This window comes from Chaetodon trifascialis, chromosome 11 (assembly GCF_039877785.1).
Source record: "Chaetodon trifascialis isolate fChaTrf1 chromosome 11, fChaTrf1.hap1, whole genome shotgun sequence".
Taxonomy (NCBI): Eukaryota; Metazoa; Chordata; class Actinopteri; order Chaetodontiformes; family Chaetodontidae; genus Chaetodon; species Chaetodon trifascialis.
This window is the reverse complement of record NC_092066.1, coordinates 28,170,001-28,193,585: the sequence shown is the minus strand read 5'-3', so window position 1 is coordinate 28,193,585 and position 23,585 is coordinate 28,170,001. Positions and strand designations below refer to the sequence as shown.

At 43.7% G+C, this 23,585-nt stretch overlaps 1 protein-coding gene across 1 annotated transcript in view; it reads left to right on the top strand.

Moving 5' to 3' along the window:
* LOC139339311 (junctophilin-1-like) overlaps positions 1 to 23,585 on the top strand; it is a 91,307-nt gene that overhangs the window by 21,878 nt on the left and 45,844 nt on the right. The window contains exon 2 of the mRNA XM_070974867.1: positions 8,068 to 8,827. Coding sequence (XP_070830968.1) covers positions 8,068 to 8,827 — 760 coding nt within the window. The remainder of the gene's footprint in view (positions 1 to 8,067; positions 8,828 to 23,585) is intronic.

Below are 23,585 nucleotides of genomic sequence, written 5' to 3'. Positions count from 1 at the left end.
TGTCTGTCTGTCTGTCTGTCTCACTCTCCCTCTCTTGCTCTTCCTCTCTCACCCAACTGGTGGAGGCAGATGGCCGCCCACCCAGAGTCTGGTTCTGCTCGAGGTTTCTGCCTGTTAAAAGGAAGTTTTTCCTCGCCACTGTCGCCAAGTGCTTGCTCATGGGGGAATTGTTGGTTTCTTTGTAGATAAAAGAGCTTGGTCTGTACCAGCTCTATATGGAAAGTGTCCTGAGACAACTTCTGTTGTGATTTGGCGCTATACAAATAAAATTGAATTGAATTGAATTGAATTGAAGAACTATCTTCAGCATAAATAAGAACAAGAAGTCCTGGAAATGATGGTATGGCCCCCACAGAGCCTGTTAATTGATGAAAATAAAGTATTAACACTTACATTTTTGAAGGGATTCCTTCAACATGACACCAACTCTGCATAGAAGTGGACACCCATTAAAACTATCGCCCAAAAGCACCAGAAAAATCCACACATCACCTGTTGCAGACCTCTCTGGTAGCATCTGGGACAAATGTGCATGCGTCTATAATTCAATTCAATTTTTTCAATTTTATTTGTATAGCCAAGATTTAAACCAGCTTAGTGCAGTTCCCTTAATGCCAATGAAATGTTCCAGTGTCTGCAATAGGATGCCATGGTCAATGGTGTCAAATGCAGCACTAAGATCCAGTAAGACTAGTACAGAGACAAATCCTTTATCAGATGCAATTAGAAGGTCATTTGTAACTTTAACCAGTGCTGTCTCTGTGCTATGATGCACTCTAAATCCTGACTGGAAATCCTCCAATAAACTATTATTGTTTAGAAAGTCGCACAGCTGATTGGCAACTGCTTTCTCAAGAGTTTTTGAGAGAAAGGGAAGGTTGGATATCGGTCTATAGTTGGCTAAAACCCCTGGATCAAGAGTAGGCTTTTTCAGTAGCGGTTTTATCACAGCTACTTTAAAGGACTGTGGTACGTAGCCTGTTGATAAAGAGAGATTGATCATGTCTAAAACTGAAGAGTCAATTAGAGGTAATACTTCTTTAAACAGCTTAGTCGGGATAGGATCTAAAATACAGGTAGATGATTTTGATGATGAAATTATTGAAATTAGTTGGTGAAGGTCAACAGGAGTAAAACAGTCTAAAACTGCGACAGACTGAGTAACAGTTTCTACGATTTCTGCGTTTGAAGACAAAACAGTACCTGTTAACGGCAGGAGTCGATGAATTCTGTCTCTAATAGTTAGAATTTTATCATTAAAGAAGCTCATGAAGTCATTACTGTTCAGAGCTAAAGGAATACATGGTTCAACAGAATTATGGCTCTCTGTCAGCCTGGCTACAGTGCTGAAGAGAAACCTGGGATTGTTCTTATTTTCCTCTATTAGTGCAGAGTAATAGGCTGCCCTGGCACTGCGGAGGGCTTTCCTGTATATTTTAAGACTGTCTTGCCAGGCGGACCGAAATTCTTCCAAATTGGTAGAACGCCATTTCCTTTCTATTTTCCGTGAAGTTTGCTTTAATTTGCGGGTTTGAGGAGTATACCATGGAGCTAACCTCCTATGTTTAATTTTCTTCTTTTAAACATAATCAGACGAAAATTGAGTATCCATGACATTCATGGGAGGGTTGCTAGAAGAAGAAGAAAAAGAGCAAAGGTGCCGTTTCAACTTTGCCAAAGAGCCCTTGGACAAACCAGAGGCCTTCTGGAAATCCATTCTCTGGACAGGCGAATCCAAAATAGAATTATTTGGTCATAATCAAAATAAAAAAAGCCAACACTGCATATGAAAGAAAAGAACCTCCTCCCAACAGTGGAGCATGGTGGTGGAAATGTGAAGGTCTGGGGCTTTGGGACCTGGACAACTCCGTATCTTTATTCAAGGAACCATGAATTCTCGGGCATATCAACAAATTCTTAACCAGAATCTCCTGCCATCAGTTCAGGAGTTGAAGCTGGGACAAAAATGGATTATGCAACAAGACAATGACCCAACGCATTCCAGCAAAACTACAAAGGAATGGCTTCAGAGAAAGAGGATTCGTACTCTGGACTGGACCAGTCAAAGTCCGGAACTTTATCCAATTGAAATGTTGTGGTGAGACCTGAAGAAGTTGGTACATGCCAGATGTCCCTCCAACCTCTCTCAACTGGCTGAATTCTGCAAGGAGGAATGGGCAAAAAGCCCCATAAGCAGACGCAAGAGACTGGCTAGTGGTTACAGAAGACGTTTGGTTGAAGTAAAGGCTGCAAAAGATGAAGCCACAAACTAGTAATAAAAGGGTTCACATACTTTTGCACATGTTAAATTTTCAGTTTTTGTGAAATGAGCCATCTTCATTGAATTAAATAATTATAAAAAATAATTACAAAAACAGTGACCATGTCTGGAGAGTTATATATATATGCATTTATATATATATATATGCATTTATATACGCATAAACCTGAGGTCCTTCCAGAATGAAGAACTTTAAAAAGGGAACCAGCAGCGTGAGTGAAGTTGCCCATCTATAAATTTAGTGATATGTACAGACTTACAGTGCTATGTAGAGTGAGGGTAAAATAAATGCATCCAGCATTATTGTGGGGGTATAATGTTGACCTTTTGCGTGGAGGACAATCAACAATGTCTGTTGTCTAATTTGTTAAACAATTTCAGCAGCAAACTGATGTCAAATACCTGATTTAATTGGTCCTTAAAATCTTTGCAGAGGTCTTTGGTCAGGGGTCTTTGCTCAAGTTAACATAAAGGTATGAATTAGTGATGTGCGGATCAATACTGAAATATCGATACCTCCGATACCAGATCTGTATGCTCTAAAATCGATTCCCAAATCAAAATATTGATACTTTTCATACTTCAGTCATTTGAGGTAATGTATATCATTAACAGGAGCACAGTGGAAAGTAACTAAACTATTGAGATTTTGTCTAAATGACACGTGATTGGTGGGAAGTACTTTTTCTTCCACCTGGGTAAGTGCGTAATGGGGAAACGCAGCGGCACACTGCTCAGTCAGTCAGTCAGTCTCAGGCTATAGACACTATGGCTCAGCGGAAACGCAGTCATGTGTGGGGTTATTTCAGCTACACAGACGGCCAAGACGCAGTTTGCGATATCTGTGGAAAAACAGTAAGGAGTTGTGGCAACACAACAAACCTTGTGAAACACCTCAGGTTAAACCACAACACAGAATATGAGGCATTTCTGGTGAGGCGCACAGAGGAGGAGAGTGCAGTGTCAGGTGCTGCTGCTAGGGCAAGACAGACGTCTCTGGCGGAATCCTTTGGTGCTGCAGGCAGGCACTATCCAGGTACAGAGGGAGAAAATATGGAGTTGTTCAAATTAATAAATATGGTTATGAAATAAGTAATGAAATAAATACATGGTTCAACAAATAACTGCATGAGTTCAGCTTGGAGTAATAATATGTTTATCACTGAGATAATCTCACATATGCAAAAAAGCCTAGATTTATTAAGGTAAGATTTCCTAAAGAATTGATCATTTAAAGTTAATTACATAGACTAGATGTCAGTAAATTATACAGAGCAATTGCGACAAAATAGCCATGGTGAACTTAGAAAAATATATACCAGAAAAGATAAACATTTTATCTGAAAAATATATCTGTTAATATTCGCTTTAACCATTCAATGAATATTTTAAAATGTAGGTATTGACAAACTTGTGCAATTATTGTGGCATTTATTTATTTAATTAAATATTTTACTGGCAATTTCAATTTGAGTCACCCTATTTTCTTTTTTTACTGTGTGAAACACCATTTTCACATATTTTGTCCGATTGTGTCCTCTGTTTGGTTTTTCTGTGGTTGTATTAGCTCAGCTATATTGTAAATGATGTCGCTACCTCAAAATGCTTCTGAGTTTAAAATGGATAAATAAAGAAATTAGTATTACTATCTCTCCTCCTTGAACTGCCACCTTATCGTGGTGGAGGAGTTTGAGTACCCGAATGATCCTAGAGGCTATGTTGTCCGGGGCTTAATGCCCCTGGTAGGGTCTCCCAAGGCAAACAGGTTCTAGGTGACGGGTCAGACTAAGAGCAGTTCAAGTAGCCCCTTATGAAAGAAATTAAAGCAAGGAAGCGTACGTCGCCCGGATTGGCGTCACCGGGGCCCCGCCCTGGAGCCAGGCCTGGGGTTGGGGCTCGCAGGCGAGCGCCTGGTGGCCGGGTCTTTGCCCACGGGACCCGGCCGGGCACAGCCCGAAGGAGCGACGTGGGCCCGCCTTCCCGTAGGCCCACCACCCGCAGGAAGGATCAGAAGGGGCCGGTGCTATGTGGAATGGGTAGCAGTCGTGGGCGGGGGCCCCGACGACCCAAATCCTGGACAACGACTCTGGCTATGGGGACATGGAATGTCACCTCACTGTGGGGGAAAGAGCCTGAGCTAGTGCGGGAGGTTGAGCGGTACCGGCTAGAGATAGTCGGGCTCACCTCCACGCACAGTCTGGGCTCGGGAACCCAACTCCTTGAGAGAGGCTGGACTCTCTTCTACTCTGGAGTTGCCCGCGGTGAGAGGCGGCGAGCTGGTGTGGGCTTGCTTATAGCCCCCCAGCTCAGCCGCCATGTGTTGGAGTTCTCCCCGCTGAGCGAGAGGGTCGCTTCCCTGCGCCTTCGGGTTGGGGATAGGTCTCTCACTATTGTTTCGGCCTACGGGCCGAACAGTAGCGTAGAGTACCCGGCCTTCTTGGAGTCCCTGGGAGGGGTACTGGAAAGTGCTCCAACCGGGGACTCCATTGTTCTGCTGGGAGACTTCAATGCTCACGTGGGCAGCGACAGTGACACCTGGAGGGGAGTGATTGGGAGGAACGGCCTCCCCGATCTGAACCCGAGTGGTGTTCTGTTATTGGATTTCTGTGCTAGTCACAGTTTGTCCATAACGAACACCATGTTCGAGCATAAGGGTGTCCATCAGTGCACGTGGCACCAGGACACCCTAGGCCGGAGGTCAATGATCGACTTTGTAGTCGTATCATCTGACCTTCGGCGGTATGTCTTGGACACTCGGGTAAAGAGAGGGGCTGAGCTGTCAACTGATCACCACCTGGTGGTGAGTTGGATTCGCTGGCAGGGGAAGAAGCGGGACAGACTTGGCAGACCCAAACGTACCGTGAGGGTCTGTTGGGAACGTCTGGCGGAACCTGCTGTCAGGGAAGTTTTCAACTCCCACCTCCGGGAGAGCTTCAACCAGATCCCGAGGGAGGTTGGAGACATTGAGTCCGAATGGACCATGTTCTCCACTTCCATTGTTGATGCAGCCGTCCATAGCTGTGGCCGTAAAGTCGGCGGTGCCTGTCGTGGCGGCAACCCCCGAACCCGGTGGTGGACACCGGAAGTAAGGGATGCCGTCAAGCTGAAGAAGGAGTCCTATCGGGCCTGGTTGGCTCATAGGACTCCTGAGGCAGCTGATGGGTACCGGCAGACCAAGCGTGCGGCAGCTCGGGCGGTTGTAGAAGCAAAAACTCGGGTCTGGGAGGAGTTCGGGGAGGCCATGGAGGAGGACTACCGGTTGGCCTCGAGGAAATTCTGGCAAACCGTTCGGCGCCTCAGGAGGGGGAAGCAGCTTTCTGTCAACACTGTTTACAGTGGAGGTGGGGAGCTGTTGACCTCGACTGGGGATATTGTCGGGCGGTGGAAGGAATACTTCGAGGATCTCCTCAATCCCTCTGTCATGTCTTCCGTAGAGGAAGCAGAGACTGGGGACTTGGAGGTCGATTCATTCATCACCGGGGCTGAAGTCACTGAGGCAGTTCGCAAGCTCCTCGGTGGCAAAGCGCCGGGGGTGGATGAGATCCGCCCTGAGTACCTCAAGTCTCTGGATGTTGTAGGACTGTCTTGGTTGACACGCCTCTGCAGCATCGCGTGGCAGACGGGGACAGTGCCTCTGGACTGGCAGACTGGGGTGGTGGTCCCTCTTTTTAAAAAGGGGGACCGGAGGGTGTGTTCCAACTATCGGGGGATCACACTCCTCAGCCTCCCTGGTAAAGTCTATTCCAGGGTACTAGAGAGGAGAATCCGGCCGATAGTCGAACCCCGGATTCAAGAGGAACAATGCGGTTTTCGTCCTGGCCGTGGAACACTGGACCAGCTCTATACCCTCCACAGGGTGCTTGAGGGTTCATGGGAGTTTGCCCAAACAGTCCACATGTGCTTCGTGGACTTGGAGAAGGCATTCGACCGTGTCCCTCGCGTCATTCTGTGGGAGGTGCTCCAGGAGTATGGGGTTGGAGGCCCTCTGTTGAGGGCTGTACAGTCCCTGTACAACCGGAGCAGGAGCTTGGTCCGCATTGCCGGCAGTAAGTCGGACCTGTTCCCAGTGCATGTTGGACTCCGGCAGGGCTGCCCTATGTCACCGGTTCTGTTCATCATTTTTATGGACAGGATTTCTAGGCGCAGCCAGGGGCCGGAGGGGGTTCGGTTCGGGGGCCGGCAGATTTCGTCTCTGCTTTTCGCGGATGATGTTGTCTTGTTGGCTTCCTCGAGCCAGGACCTTCAGCATGCGCTGGGGCGGTTCGCAGCCGAGTGTGAAGCAGCTGGGATGAGAGTTAGCACCTCCAAGTCCGAGGCCATGGTTCTCGACCGGAAAAAGGTGGCTTGCTCCCTTCAGGTTGGAGGAGAGTTCCTGCCTCAAGTGGAGGAGTTTAAGTATCTTGGGATCCTGTTCACGAGTGAGGGAAGGATGGAACGTGAGATTGACAGGCGGATCGGTGCAGCGGCTGCAGTAATGCGGTCGCTGTATCGGTCTGTCGTGGTAAAGAAGGAGCTGAGCCGAAAGGCGAAGCTCTCGATTTACCGGTCAATCTACGTTCCTACCCTCACCTATGGTCATGAACTTTGGGTCATGACCGAAAGAACGAGGTCCCGGATACAAGCGGCTGAAATGAGTTTCCTCCGCAGGGTGGCGGAGCGCTCCCTTAGAGATAGGGTGAGGAGCTCTGTCACCCGGGAGGAGCTCAGAGTAGAGTCGCTGCTCCTCCGCATCGAGAGGAGTCAGCTGAGGTGGCTCGGGCATCTCTATCGGATGCCCCCTGGACGCCTCCCTAGGGAGGTGTTCCAGGCATGTCCCACCGGGAGGAGGCCCCGGGGAAGACCCAGGACACGCTGGGGTGACTACGTCACTCGGCTGGCCTGGGAACGCCTCGGGATCCCCCCGGAAGAGTTAGAGGAAGTGTCCGGGGAGAGGGAAGTCTGGGCGTCCCTGCTCAGACTGCTCCCCCCGCAACCCGGCCCCGGATAAGCGGAAGATAATGGATGGATGGATGGATATTACTATCTTGCATTCTTTATGAAGCTATGATTTGAAATACACTACTTTTTTTAGATTTACCAGACACATTAGGTGTATTTGCATAAAGTATAGGTATCGGATCGGCATCGCCGATACCAGCCTGAATTTTACTCAGTATTGGATCGGAAAGGAAATTGGTGGTATCGAACATCACTAGTATGAATCATCCAGTGCTCAACATCAGAGCCCAAACTGCATCGGTGTTTGATCTTGTCCGTTTGCTGTCTCCTTAACACAAAGTGTAAATTCATCTTAACTGGCACGAATAGCCATTTCATTGTTCGTTCATGGTCTTCAGTCTCAAGCACTAGCAAGCAAGTACACAATGTATGAGATGTAATAAATGCTTTTCACTTAATTCATTCATAGAAATGAATGAAAAGGCCTGTAAATATCCAAGCCCACTAAATAGCTAATATAGGGTTGAGTTCAGGGTTGTGACCAACAATTGTCTTCACAACTGATTATTGATTGCTTTAAAAAATTATGATCAAAACAGTTACTGATTAACCTTCTGTTAACTGACTAGTTGCATCTGCAATTATATCATAGTCATTGGTTATAAAAGTTATTGTAATCATTTATGGGGTAAGTTTAGATCTTGCTGCCAGTTCAGAGAACACAAAACCATGCATTAAGCATTTTCAATTTCCATATATACTTGTCTTCAGTGACTCCTGTAGTCTATTAGTGATTCTCTTATTGTGACACTCATTTTTATTACTATTCACCTGTGTTTCTGCCTTAGGTACGTACCAGGGTCAGTGGACAGGTGGAATGCGTCATGGCTACGGTGTACGTCAAAGTGTTCCATACGGTATGGCCTCTGTTATCCGCTCACCTCTACGAACCTCACTGGCTTCCCTACGCAGTGAGCAGAGTAATGGTACAGTATTGCGTGACAGCCTGTCTGACAGTCCAGCTGGTACACGAGGTGGCTTTGTACTCAACTTCCACTCAGACGGAGAAGGTTCAGAGAAAAAGAAGGGTCTTTTTCGCCGGGGCTCCCTATTTGGTAGCCTTCAGCGACTGCGCAAATCAGACTCACGCTCATCCATTTCAAGTAAGCGCAGCTCAGCACATAGTGACACCACAATGAGCCGCATCAGTTCAAGTGATGCCAACTCCACAATCAGCTTTGGAGATGGAGACCCAGGCGATGACTACCTGCCTCTGGAGGACAATGTGGATGCCACCACCACTGAGTCCTACATGGGTGAGTGGAAGAATGACAAGCGCAGCGGCTTTGGTGTCTCTGAGCGCTCCAACGGCATGAAGTATGAAGGAGAGTGGTTGAACAATAAGCGCCATGGCTACGGCTGCACCATCTTTCCTGATGGCGCCAAGGAAGAAGGGAAGTACAAGAACAACGTACTGACCCGGGGCATCAGGAAGCAGCTGATCCCACTGAAGAACACCAAGACCAAACAAAAGGTGGATCGAGCCATCGAGGGAGCAGTGAGAGCAGCAGCCATTGCCAAAACCAAAGTAGAGATTGCTATCTCCAGGTAAAAAATCCTTGGCAAGACTATTTAAGAAAGCCACCACTAAATCACTGTTAATGCATGCATTTTTCTGTAAGTATTTTCTCCTGTTTTCTGCCTTTATAATAACTAGATGCTGACAGAATGTGAGGGGCAAGAGTAATAGGGGATGATGTACACAGGTCTCAAGCTGGACTTTAACTGGAAATGTTGATATTACATGGGTAGCATTCCCCCCATCAGGGTACCTGTTGTTCATCATCTCTATCAGTATTGACAGTTGTTGACTTATCAGACAACTCAGTTTCACTTTCAGGTTATCAAACTTAATTGGAAGGTAAAGTAAACTGTGTGCTGTAACTAATTGTGTTATTTAGGTCCCCCTCCTTGTCATAATAGAATTTTATTGCAACTTCAGCAATATCTGCCCCCTAATGGTGTGGTCACACCAAACATGAAGCAATTTTTTGTGTGGTGCGAATATATAAATGCGTAGACATGTATGCTGGACACATTTTTTTAACGTTTTTGGAAAAATGTCTGACACAATGGATGCAGCAGTCTTTTACAGGAGGTGCTGTAGAGGTTGTCCATGATTGATGTCAACTTGGCTTACATCCTCCTCTCACCCACCTCCTCGATGTTGTCCAGAGGGCAGTCCAGGACAGAGCCAGTTCTCCTGGCTAGTTTGTTTAGTCTTTTTCTGGCCCTCTCAGAGCTTCCACAACCCCAGCAGATCACTGCATAGAAAACTGCAGATGCCACCACAGAGTCGTAAAAAGTTTTTAACAGTGTCCTACATACTCCAGAGGACCTCAGTCTTCTTAGCAGGTGCAGACGACTTTGGCCCTTCCTGTACAGGACATCTGTGTTGTTTACTTGTTCACAATCTCAATGTCCAATCCCTGGATGCTCAATGGTGTAATTCGTGGCACATTCCTGCAGAAGTCTGTCACCATCTCCTTTGTCTTGCTGGCATTAATGTGCAGGTGACACCAGTTGGTGATGACCTCATTGTGTTCCAGTTGGTTCCACTGGGGGTAGAATCAAATCTACTGAAAAACAGGTTCAGTTCATTTGCCCATTCCTGGTCTCCAGATTCAGGGCTTCTCCCCGGGCACTGCTGTGACCTTGATGGTTTTCAGGCCTCTACAAACCTCTCTGGTATTGTCCCCCTAAAGGCACCCTCGTCAGCTAATTTTTGTCCCCTGATTGAAAGACCCTCTTTTAATCCTTCAGTATGGCTTTCAGTTCCGGGGATACCCAGGGATTGTTATTTGGGAAACACAATACTTTCCTGGTCGGCACAGTGTTTTCCACAGAGAAGTTGATGTCCATGATGCAGATTGTTAAACTGTCAATGTCCTCCCCTTGAGGACTACACAACACATCCCAGTCAGTGGTTTGAAAGCAGTTCATCAGTGCCATATTGGCCTCCTGAGTCTATGTGGAATCTATGTGGATTTTATTGGTCTTTAATAGTTGTAACCCGCAGACAACAATCCACAAATGTGTGCTATGATCCACAAATATTTCACTGTCCACAAGCACAAGTTATTTTTTATTTGTGTTGTGTAAACTTATATTCATAAAAAAATGTAAAGCGATTTGCAAATGTGCATAAACATCTGTAAACATAAATTATCTTGACATTTAATTTGACTTAAAAATGTTACAGGTTTTAGAAATGTCAATAATTTTCCCACAACAAATATACACTGCTCAAAAAAAATTAAGGGAACACTAAATCATCACAGTATAACACCAAGTCAGTTAAACAGGAATGTCAATCTGTCCCTTTAGGAAGTACAAGGGATTGTGACTCAATAACCCCTGCTTTGGTGAAAATGAAAGTGAGGTGCAATGGAGAGACAAAAACAATATGACTACCAAAGGTGGAATGGTTTTGCATGTCGTGGCCACAGACAGTTAGGTTAGAGCTGGCCAGGGCCATAGAAGGGCATCAACCCAGCAGTAGGAACAGTATCTGCTCCTTTGTGGGAGGAGGAACAGAAGGAGCACTGCCACTGAAAATCTCTCTGTACCTTTAGCTAAATCGTCTAATGTGAGCTAACTAAGTTTCCGAACAACTGAACTGTTGGATTAAATAAAGATATTCCACTTTGTCTTAGACCTGCTGGTTGTACCCAGGCTGCTACCCTTCTTATTCTCTCCTGTTGTCTGAATGCATTTTCTTGGTTGACTTGTTTCTGCTTTCTTATAGCACAGACTTCAGCTTCATCAGCTCATGAGAGAATGTGGCCACCTGTTGCTGTAGCTACTAATTGCAAATTTATGGATGTTTTTCTGCAACCCCGTTTCCAAAAAAGTGGGGACACTGTGTAAAATGTAAATAGAAACAGAATATGATGATTTGCAAAACATTGAAACCCCATATTTAATTATAAATAGGGCAAAGATAATATATCAAATGTCGAAACTGCTCCAGAGTACTGACCTGGTCTGTTCTCTGGAGCAGGAGTCCTATGGCGGTCCGCAGCTCGTTGCTTCACCCCCTGGTTGCGTTCTAGAACCCTAGTGGCCGTCTGCCAAGACCCCTTGATCCTCCTGACCTGGTCTGCCACGGACAGAACAGCAATCTCGGCCTCCTGTGCTGGAAAGAGAGGAGGTTGGTAGCCTAGGGAGGCCTCGAATGGGGAGAGTCCACTGGCCGAAGAGGTGAGGGTGTTGTGGGCGTACTCCACCCAGGGGAGGAACGAGCTCCAGTCAGTCGGGTTCTCAGAGCAGATGCACCTGAGCGCCGTCTCCGGATCCTGGTTGGCTCGTTCTGTTTGCCCATTGGATTCTGGGTGGAAACCGGAGGTTAGGCTGACAGTGGCCCCTAGGGCCTTGGCGAAAGCCTTCAAGACTTGTGACGCGAACTGTGGTCCGCGGTCGGAGGTAATGTCCGCTGGGATCCCGTGGAGCCAAAAAACCTGGGAGACCAGGAGCTCGGCCGTCTCTAAAGCAGAGGGAAGCTTGGGGAGAGCGATGAAATGAGCGGCCTTAGAGAAACGGTCAACAATGGTGAGTATGATTGAGTTACCTCAGGAGGGAGGCAGGCCGGTGACAAAGTCTACGGCGATGTGAGACCAGGGTCTGCTGGGGATGGGGAGAGGTGCAGATCTACAGGTTTCTCTCTGGTGGCGATTTCTTCCTGCAAACACTCAGTGAGTCCATGAATAAACACTCCCTGAAGCGCGGTGTCATTCCAACCCGAGTCCACAGCGATTGTGAGAAAATCCACTGTGTAATCAGCAGCAGTTTGAGTACCCTGTGTTAGCCTCAGGTCCCGTGTTATCACGTGTTAGCATTAAGCTAATGCTAAAGTGCTGCATGTATTTATATATATGTATATATACATACAGATGATTTTTTATTACGCTCTTTTGTATATACTTATTGTTTTTACTTTATCTATCTAATCTATCTTTTACTGATGCTGCTGTAAATTGGAATTTCCCCGTACAGGACTAATAAAGGTATATTGAACTGAATTGAATTGAATTGAACTGAATGATGAATGAATTATACAAGTTGAAAATCTTTACTGATGTACATTGTATAATTTGTTGAGAATAAAATGATGTAACAACGTTCAGTGGAAACCAAAATCATTAACCCACTAAGGGCAGGATTCAAAATCACACCAAAAATCAAACTAGCAGTCTGTGTCAGTACTTGGCAGCGTTGGATGCACCGATACATAGAGTTCCATAGGTGCTCAATTGGATTTAGGTCAGGGCAACGTGAAGGCCAGTCAATGACATCAGTACCTTTATCATCCAGGAACTGCCTACACACTCAGGCCACATGAGGCTGAGCATTGTCCTGCAGCAGGAGGAACCCAGGGCCCACTGCACCAGCATAGGGTCTGACAATCGTGTAACGGCTGGTCTTCTGGTATCTCCTCCATGCTCTTGAGACAGTGCTGGGAGACACAGCAAACCTTCTTGCAACCGCACGTATGGATTTGCCATCCTGGAGAAGCTGAACTACCTATGCAACCTGACTGGGCTGCAGGTACTGGCTCATGTGAACATAGTGACAAGGACACTAACAGAACTCAAAACTAGAGAAGAAAAAGTTAGGAAAGATATGGAGAGAGCAAATGTCTGCCGCCATCACATGCAAAGCCATTCCCTTTTTGAGGGTTGTATTGCTTTTGCCTTGCCATTGCACCCATTGTCACTTTCATTTACACCAACGCAGGTGTAATTGAGTCACAAGCACTTGTGCTTCCTAAATGGACAGATTGACAGTTTAACTGACTTGGTTTTATATTTTGATGATTAAGTGTTCCCTTAAGTGTTCCCTTCAAGTGTCATTTCAGTGTCGAGTGCGGTTATTCTAAACTTGTTATTAAACTTGCATCACAGTCAACATTTTGGCTTTGTGGCAACATTTGTGCATGTGCTGAAACCATTTCTTGTTCCTGCTGAGCTGCAGCAATCTCATTTTCCTGTTGAGCTGCAGCAATCTCTTATTCCTGCTGAGTGGTCCCTGGTTCCTGAGCTATAATGATCCCTGGCTGTTTAGCTTGAGCTGCAACAGTGATGAATTCCTGTGCCTTAGTGTTCCTCAGTTCCATTTATTCAGCAGTCTCCTTGGGCTGTGTTTCAGCAGCCTCCTGTTTCCCTGGCTCCACTGGCTCACCAGCTAGTCTTCCAGCTGCCAGTCTCCTATCCTGCAGCTCTGTTGCCAGCCTCCAGTCCTGTAACCCTGTCACTGGCCTCCAGCTGCTGGTCTCCAGTCTGGCACCCCATCCTTGGTGACAGCCTCCAGACTACTTCCACCTACGTAGCTGGCTTCCAGTGTGACCTCCCAAGGGGTTTGGTTTTGCCGCTAGCCTCCTGCCTGGGTCCTGGAGGGTCTTCAGAGGAGTCCTTCCTTCACCTCCAGTCTCTCCCATCTTTGCAGCCTCCTGGCTGGCCACCTAAGCAGTCTCACCTATTTGCCCAATCTCTGTGTCACCTTCTGGAGTGATCCCGCCAGTTTGCCTTGTCTTTTGGTCATTCTCTGGAGTGGCCCCACTCGTGATTTCTGATACTTTTGCATGGTTTTGGGTAGGGATGCACTGATCCGATATTGGTATCGGTCCCGATATTGAAGAAAATTCTAAATCAGCTATCTGTGACATTGGGCTCAATACATAGGGGCCAATCTATTCAGTCTAACACTATGCTATAGGCGCTGTGAGGGGCGTCATGCGCAAGTAACACGCAGTGCTGAAGTGCACATGATGTGGACGTTTTCAAAATGAGGCGAGTGAAAGGATCGGCTATCTGAAACTTTTTCACTCTACCTCAGCCTACAAACTCGACATTACTTTCAATACCTGCGCAGTAAATGTTCCGAGGGGCGGTGGTAAAATGTCAAGCTATAACACAACCACAAAGTTCTCAAGCCTCACGCATTGGCCTTGAGACACACGCATTTCAACCTGTTCACATGGTCACATGCCACGCCTTGTATTTCTCATGCAGAGAAATTACCAGGGTAACACCCACCAAGTCGCGCCGCTATTTTTTGTGACAGTGGAACAGGTAGAGGAATTAGTGATGCGTTGGTCGCGGACGAAACTGCTCTTAGAGCCGGCTCTTTGAAGTGAACGATTGGAGCCGGCTCCTGTCTGGAGCCTGCATCTATTTGTGGATCATGGCACATATTTGTGGATTATCTTCTGTGACTTAACAACTATTTAAGTCTGATAAAAATTTCCATAAACTTGTTAGTAGAATAATTTATCTGCCAGTAGACAGATATTCAGCTGCAATTGGACATTATGTTAAAATCCTGAATACCACATGACCATAGTACCTCCTCAAACCATTTTTTTACTCTACTCCCTTCTCACCTAGATAGTGGACATTGAGACAGAAAAAGGCATGTTTTAGCTGAGGTTTTGTCCCACCGCTATAGCAGTTCTGATTTGCATAGCTTGACAAATACAGTAATACAGTATGTATTCTGTAATGCATTTATGTTGCATGTAAGTTTATCTATGTTCTGGAAGTGAACATAATGCAGTCTGTGGAAACAATTTTCTTCCATTTGGAGACAATAAATTCTATTCTACTGTCATCTAGCAACTAAAACTTGTCACAGGATGATTTAGGATCAGTCAGGTTGAGCCGAGATGGTGACAGCGATTGATCACTCATATGTTTGCTTTGTGGTAATTAGAGTAATATGTCCCCTCTTGAAATCTGAAACGATATTTCATTGTTCCATCTCTACAAAAGTCAAGACACTGTGAAAATGTCTGCTATTGGGTCAGAAAGGCAGGGATCAAGGACTAGGCTTACCTCCATGTTCTTTTTGGCAGTTCCATCTATTTCCATCAAGAAAGAAAGCTCTGCTTTGCTGTTAGGGGAGAGAGGACTGTGTCAACTTAAACTGTCCATGCTGTGCAAATTGTGCACGCGATGTAAGGTGGAACACAGCAGAATGTATACATCAATGGCTTCAGACAGTCCTCATGATTCTGCAGGCATGATGGCCTACAAATGGGTACAAAGAAACTTGTCTCAACCCCTGAATATATGCATGGAAACTTTATGAGCTTGTATAAGTGGTTTATTTGAGTGTGTTACTGCCACAGTCACACAAGGATGAGGACTAGGGGCACACATGTTCATCCCTGTGTGTATGTTTTAAATACATGTAAGCATGAGCACACACATAGACAGTCAAACCCAGAGCAATAACAACTGGAGATGGAATGTAGGAAATCTTAGATGCAGTCTTTGAAAGTTGCAGTGTAGACAGCCAGTGAATACCTTCTGCCCAGAAATGTGTGGGAGGGTTTCGGCTTGCATCGCTTTTCTCATCATCTGGGAGAAAGATGTCAAGGTAGTGAAGGAGAGAGTGGGAACAAAGTGAGAAAACACAAGGACAGAGAGGTCAAAAGAGTAGGTGAGTGGACTGGAGGGAGAGAAGCAAGTTGGCACATTACCAGATTGCCAGTTTGTGTTTTTGTGCATGTGGGTTTTCATGACAGTGTGTGCGCACAAGTGAAAGAATGTCTTACCTATGAATGTGTGTGTGTGTGTGTGTGTGTGTGTGTATGTATGCATGTGTGTATGCATGTGTATGTGTGTATGCATGTGTGTCTGTGCGTACGTGTGTGCATGGCTATGCATTACCCATGTTGTGGAGACAAAAAGCTGTTTACACAGTCACATTGTGGGGATTCCCTCTCCTATGGGGTTAAGACACAAGTCACAAGACTTGGATTAAGGTTAGGTTAAGGTTAAGTTTAGTTTAGGCTAAGGATAGAGTAAAGGTAATGGTTGTGGCAAGTAGTAGCTATGGTGATAGTTAAGGTCTCAAGGAAATGAATGTAGTACATTTTTTTAAAATAGATTTTGTTCTTGTCTGTATGACTAAACTACTAAACTACTACTGCAATGGAATAATTTTCCAAATTGGGATCAATAAAGAAACAGTCAAGTAAATCTATGTAATGTCCCCAAAAGTGATGGAAACATGACTGTGTGTGTGTCTGTTTGTGGGGGTGGGGGGGGCAGGGTACCTGTGTGTGTGCGTCAGAATAGTGCTTGTCTAAATAAGGCCAGGTAGGAGGACTTTTGAACAGCTGACAGGAATACTGTCTGAGGCCCCAGCTACACACACACATGCACAGCCAGTCAGTCACTTGTGTGCTATATCTGGTATTCTCCTTGGTCAGTATGGAAGAACTGTTTGAATTCTGTTGGTGGCAAGGCTGGCCTTTGGACTGGTACTTCCCAGGTTTTGTTTCTGCTGTGGTACTACCAATGCTAATAGTACCATGGCTAATAATAATACATAACATTGACACATTGAGTCAGTGTAATCAGCTGTGGATATGTTGTTTGTAACCATCTGAAGACGTAAGCGGAGCACATATTTTTTTTAGTTTGTGTGTAGGAACTACAACAGGGTTCAGTGTAAACACAGAGTGTTCAGTCTCTAGCCCGTATCCGGCCCTTGAGACACTTTGATCCAGCCGTTGAGGCAGTTCACAAATAGAAAAATAAACAACTCAGAAATAAAAGATCCCTAAATATCAATTACTTTTTTGTGCAATAAAAGAAAATAAGCTAAAATAGCATACAAACCGAGTGGTTGCTGAAACATTGCTGTCATGCTTCATCAGCGATGATGTCCAAAAAAGAAAAATAGGTGTGGAATGTCATGCTTTCCAAGAAAGATGGACAAATTATTATGTCTGTGAAGTGAATCAAAAGTTTATTTCAACCAAACCAGAGTTGGTTTTGGTGAGTTTTATTTTTGTTTCTGTCATGTTTGAATTAAGCCAGTTTTACAATGATAAAATGAGTGTTTCCCTTACCATTGTACAGGCCGCCAGGCCAAGGAGACCCCTCGCCAGGCCAAAAAGAAAAAAAAAAAAAAAAAAATCAATATGCCAAAAATAAGCCACCTATCCATTCATTCATAATTCAATAATCATTTACATTTAGGAGCGCCTCTGTGCAGCGCGACGTGAGTCAACCTGCTTCGTTGCCTAGTAACGATGCGAGTACCGCTCCTGAGAGCTCGGGCATATTTTATTGGATGTTTAAGGTTTGTAGCAAGCCAACTATGGCGCCGCTTTGTTTAGCTTATATTATATTTAGCGGAGAATGTAAAGGAAGGATGGCGACTGTGGTGAGGAAAACTCGATTGTTTCATCGGTCGGATGTGGACAAGAAAAGGATGAAGGATTTGGGACCCGACTGTCCGGATTTAAACTTTTCGCAGCAGACTACTCATACGCACTGATGCGTGCGCGGACTATACGTACGGCACACCGAGAAAAAAAAAAGATACTTTCAGCGCGCACTATCGGGACTTGGGCGACTGCAAGATCGACATGGCTAGCAACTGCAACTCTATCATTTCATTAAGGGAATCACCGTTCAGTCGTCGGGAGATGAGTGAGTGCGTTTGGTGAGTTGTGTTATGTTGTACTCTCCAAATGTTGAATTGTAAATAGTTGTATTGATTGCATATTGCCAGCCAAATACTGTATATACTGAACATGTTCTGTTAAGATTTGATTAATTACAGTTTTGATGATAGTATAATTTGATTATTACTATGGCATCCATGGTGCCTATAAATTGTGGACTGTGCTAACAGTGATTTCATGGGCAAACAAGTAGATGACAGTGTATCTGTTGATGGCCACGGTGGAAGTGTTTTATTCTGGAACCTAATTTATTGTATTTGAGACACTTAACTTGATATAGTTTTACAGAAATACTCTACAGTATGTACAATTCATATCTGGTGTTGCCATCTAGGAAAACCAAATTAAACAATACAATGTAACACTGTAAAGTTAGCTATCTGACTTTAATTTATTATTATTTTACTCATTGAATGGGTCGTGTTAGCCATCATCACAAAAGTTGTCCTCCCTGATAAATTTGTAGGAGCCGCCACTGACTAAGGGGTCATTTTCCCCCAGACATTGTCAAATGTAACTCTGTTATAATAAAATTAATAAAAAACTTCTATGTTTAATGTTTGTTAGTTTAGATTATTCATAACTGATAGAATCTCAGTTATGTGTAGGAAATTCCCCTACCACAGTGCCTTGGTGAAGTTCTTCTCTAAACCGAGAAAAATCAAGTGCAGCACAGAACAGTGCACACTGTGTGGTTGAAGTGCCAATGTGTAATCAAGCATGTTCCATTTGTATCCAATAAATGCACTTTATTACATCACCCTCTCCTTGTGATCTCGAATACAGTCTGGGTGAACAAAAATTTGAATGCAAATATAATAATTGCAGAATTGCAGACTGCTTGCTGTGCCATCTGACTTAATCTAACTGCGCCAATACACCATCCCACGCGTCTAGTCTGTTTAGGGTTTCTTCGGTGGGTGCCACCGGGCCTGAAAAAAATTCTAGGGGAAACACTGAAAATTAATGTCTCTGTAAATGGAGTTTGGTGGTTTTGGTGAAAGCAACAACTGTCTCTGGTTAAACAAAACTGATCTTACTCTTTAACTAACAGGTTTATCTCTATCTCTATTATCTCCTTTCCATAATGCTTTGAGACACTTAGAATAACAATCTTAGCCTGCCAGTGGCATAAACACTTTTAGTGTACATACATTGATGGTGCACAAAGGTCTGGAGGGAATGGTTCTAACCTATGAGGGTTTTTTGTTTGAAGGAATAATCAAATTAATTTTTGGCCAATTGTGACATACAAATGTTTTAAATTGTAAAAACACTTTAGAATTCTGTATGCTGAGGGTTCCATATTGTGAAAATGGGTCTCACTGATTTTTGTTTTCTTGAAACTGAGATGTAAAATAAAAGCTCTGACAATATGTAGTACATAAGAGTAGTATGAAGAACATACTACTGCCATTGCCTCTAGCTCCTCAACAACAAGATCGCATCCCAGCTTTACAATCCAATAAGAATTTTGTTTTCATAATCATGTGCCCTCACTGCTCCCTTCTTCCCATGTGAGAGGACGCACTATGTCACTGAAAACTTTCCATGAACAGTGCATTATTCCTGGTGGCAGTGCATCAAATACATCACTCCATAGCCTTCCATAGGAGAACAATGTTGAAGACAATGGATTTTGTTTTTGGAGACTTGCTTTGACCTATTCCAAGTTGTTAGTTGTTAAAGTGTGTGCATACATAATCAGGTGCTATATGACACGAGAGTATCCACATCAATATTGAAGAAAGGATCCATTGCAACAATCCAGGACCCTTCCCCAAGCATTGAAACAGTGAGTAAAAACATTTTAGTAACTTTTTGCTAACGTTTAGTTTGCTGTGGTGCCACAAGCTAGTCCTGTGCACATGGCTTGCTAGCTATGAGTATGTTTTAACATTTGTTCGTCTGCAACTGAGTTAGCTAGTGCTGCTACTATAAAGTAACTCCATAGCAAACACTTTGATGGTGTCACCTACTGTTTTAGTTGGTTTGTGATGTTGTTGGTCTCAGGCCAAGATGACTAATTAGGTATTGTATGTGTGCATCACAAGCAGCATTCCAGTTCAATTAATTATTATTAATTCAATTAGTCATACCACCAGTTAAACTGGAACATCTTGTAGGGATATTTGAGGAGGGGTGTTTATAAATATCCTTACAAGTGTGTCATGTTCTCGAATAATACCAGTTAATTGAACCACCAGCTGTCACTGAGTTGTTCGTGGGAGGGTAAGACAATGTAAACAACTTTGTGTAGGTAACTGGATGTTGAAGAGAACAAACTTAGCCATTTGGTGGGTCTTGACAAGTTTAGGTACCACTAGTGCTTCAGCTGCAATGTGCCGGCTAACACTTAAAACTAGCACAGTGAGTGGGCTAGCAAGACTGAGGGAGCGGTGGGGTGGCTACTGTCAGGGCAGACAGAGGTGTGCTGATTAGTGCAGAGCTGGGTGAACAATATGAATTGTGAATGTAGCTGTATATGCATATTATGATCCACTTTTTTTGAATTGATGAATATAAATAATACAGTCCTTCCAACAAAGCAGAGATCCTGAATTTTATGTAGCTACCTTTTCCTGATTGTAGTGACACAAATAGTGATATAGCCACCCTATTTCCAACCCAGCCTTTTCCTAACATATCTGAAGTTATTCTCAGGGATCGATTAGACCTTTTCAGATGCTGGTAATATTGCTTGTGCCTTATGTCCTACTGTTTGGTGTTCATAAGAAATGCAATTCTATTACAGCTGTCCAGGCTACTGTTTCCTGCAAAGACGTGATGTGTTGGCAAATCCATTGTTCCCTATGCAGCAGCTCAAGCCTTTCTAACATCTACACCAATAAAGAGACCTTGTCTGCACCTTGAGGAGGAGGAGGAAGGCTGGATGCTACCTATGACCCTGCATACACGGCCACACCTTTAACAGAGATGACAGACGTTATTCAAATATCCCTCCAAATGTGTGTGTATATGCATCAGTTCCCAGTTTATCCGCTGAAAATAATGCAGTCTAAATTTCAGGTTTGAAGCTTTTCTGTAATGTTATTCATTATCTATTTGATAGGCTTATAAATGGGGAAAATGATTGTTGGCCATCTTAAGTAGCTGTGTTGCACAAAACTTTGTCTATTTAACATCTTGTGACAGAGTTTTGCTTGTAGTTTTTTAGTACAAGTAGGAAATATGATAGATGAGTAAATATGAGCAGAACAAGACCTTTATTATGGTGCTGACCATTCACAATATAAATTATGCAGTTCTCGCTAAAGTATTATGAAAGGATATCAAACAGATAATCAGCAGCGTTGATGAACATTTTAAAACATAAATGTGGTAATAATTGTCCAACAAATAAAAACTTGTGAACTCATGAAATGGAAAGTTCTGTCAAAAATGGACATAGTACAATCCACATAATAGCTTTGGGTGTTGAGCAGTTTTTCGGTTACATAAGAAAGTTATTTTGTAAGATTAATAATCCACCTTCAGTTATTTTGACATGGTGCAGGATAAAGTCTATTCCATGCAGATTTGTGCCTCATTATGGTTAAGTGTCAATGGTCTGACATGACAAATGTGTACATAGAGAATAGCACATGGGATTTCTACAATATACTCACTATACCTTTACTTTGATAACTTTAGTAAGTTTAGCTTGTGTGTTTTTACTAGAGATAATAACTGGTCTAATGTTTCACATGTATTTGTTTCACGTAATACTTTTCACCCCTCAATTACACGTTATGTACATTGCTGTCTAACGTTATATGCTGACATGTTAGCTCTGTATCTCTTCACAACAAATGTGTTTTACTTCACTGGGCTTTGTTGGTCACTTCTCACAAACGTAAAAAACCTGGAAAAACAAACCTGTTTAGAGTTTAGGCATAAATACTAAGCTAACATTATGTGACTGAGCCATACATATAGATAGCAGTAACAGTATTAAATTATGGAAAATGTCAGGGAAAAATGTAATCCTGATTGACAGTGTTGTTCAGTTCTGAATGATTTTGGGTCATATTCACCCTAAAAAATGTATGGTTGTATAATTTTTGGTATAGAGGCTGTTATTGATTTTGATGGTAGAAGTCCATCTAAACTTGGTCACAGTGATTTGTGGTTCCTGGTTTTGTTCATCATGGAACTATTATCACTCTGCATCACTTGGCGTCTGGTCTGATACAGTTTGTTCATACTTCTTCGCTGCGCTTTTAACTTTTCTGGAAATATGTCCTATTTTTTGTTCATTTCATGAATGGATTCCACTGCCGCTTGACTGTGGCTACCCAACACTCGAACCAGCCTTTCCTGGTTTGTTCACAGTTGCCAATTCTTACATTTGTTCCACAAGTGGAATTTGATAGTAGCTAGTAATGGCTTGCTTTTAGCCAACTGGGGCTCCAAGTCAGAGACTTTTGCTGGATTGTATTTCCTCAACATTCCAGAATTCTCTTACTCCTGTCAGTCGTGGACTTCCACTTGAGAGACTGATCACAAATATCACTCCTTGCTCTTGAGCTTCTGCTGCTGCCCCTGGTCTGCCTTGCCTTTAGTCTAGTGGCTAAGCTAGCTGTGAGTTTGACCATGGATGTATGTGATAACTGCCAGCCTGTCTACTCACAGATAACTGAAGATAACCAGCATCTGCAGGATGATCTGTGGAAGAAGGATGAGCTCCTCATGCCCCTTTTCATAATTGCAGCATTCAAGTTTCAAGCAATGTTGCTCACAGTCATTTGGAGATCCCAAAACCTCTGTGCCATTGTCTGTACCGTAACAAGCCTCTGAGACACACCACTGCTGCAGCTCACTCTGCCCTTTGAGAGTTGCTCGGTTCCTCAACCTCACTTTTCCATTGATGTACACCCTGGGACATCCACTGAAACAGTTGCTGAGGACAGTCATACTAACTATCTTCCTGTACTTGTTGCTGGGTCATCCATGGTCTGTCATGTGTAGATGAACAGGTGCCTTACAGCTGCTATGGCAGTACCTGTCTTTTAACTGCTGTGTTGCATTTGGGAAGCACTGACCTTAAGATGCAACATTGAGAGAGAGAGAGAGAGAGAGAGAGAGAGAGAGAGAGAGAGAGAGGAGAGAGAGAGAGAGAGAGAGAGAGAGAGATAAGGGTTGTCTTCTTGTCTTTTTTGGATTATGGTGATGTTATCTATAGAAATGTCTGTCTCCACTTTTATATCCCTAGATTTATTGTATCACTCCTGATACACAAGATTCATTATTCGTTATAGTTATTCTACTCATCATTGCATCTTGTACGCAAAGTTTGGCTAGACATCTCTAACAGATGTGACAGGCTTGGTTTTTATTTATTTAAAAGGTCCCTCATACATCTCTTCCTCATTAAACTGTTCCTATACTCATTATTTGACTTGCTCACATGAATGGCTAATTATCAAAGTCCTACAGGCAACATACAGGCAACACAATTTGGTAAAAGTGCTTTTAGTTTTTGTGCTGCACACACTTAGCACATTGTGCAACACACCTGAAAACTTAACACAATTGTACGAATGGATCAATTTCTAACCATGATGGCAAACTCCCTAACTCTTGAATGTAACCATTTTAACTGTGTTCTGTTGTTTTCTCTGTAATTAATTTAAATTTTTTGTGTATTTATTCTGCTTTCACTGTATTTAAGACATAATTGGAAATAAGGCCCTCAATGATTCTTCTTGCATTAAATAAAGGTTGATGAATGAATGAATGAATGAATGAATGAATGAATGAATGAATGAATACAGTGGAGGAGTGTGTGGACATTAATCAGTGTGGCACTGAAAACTGATG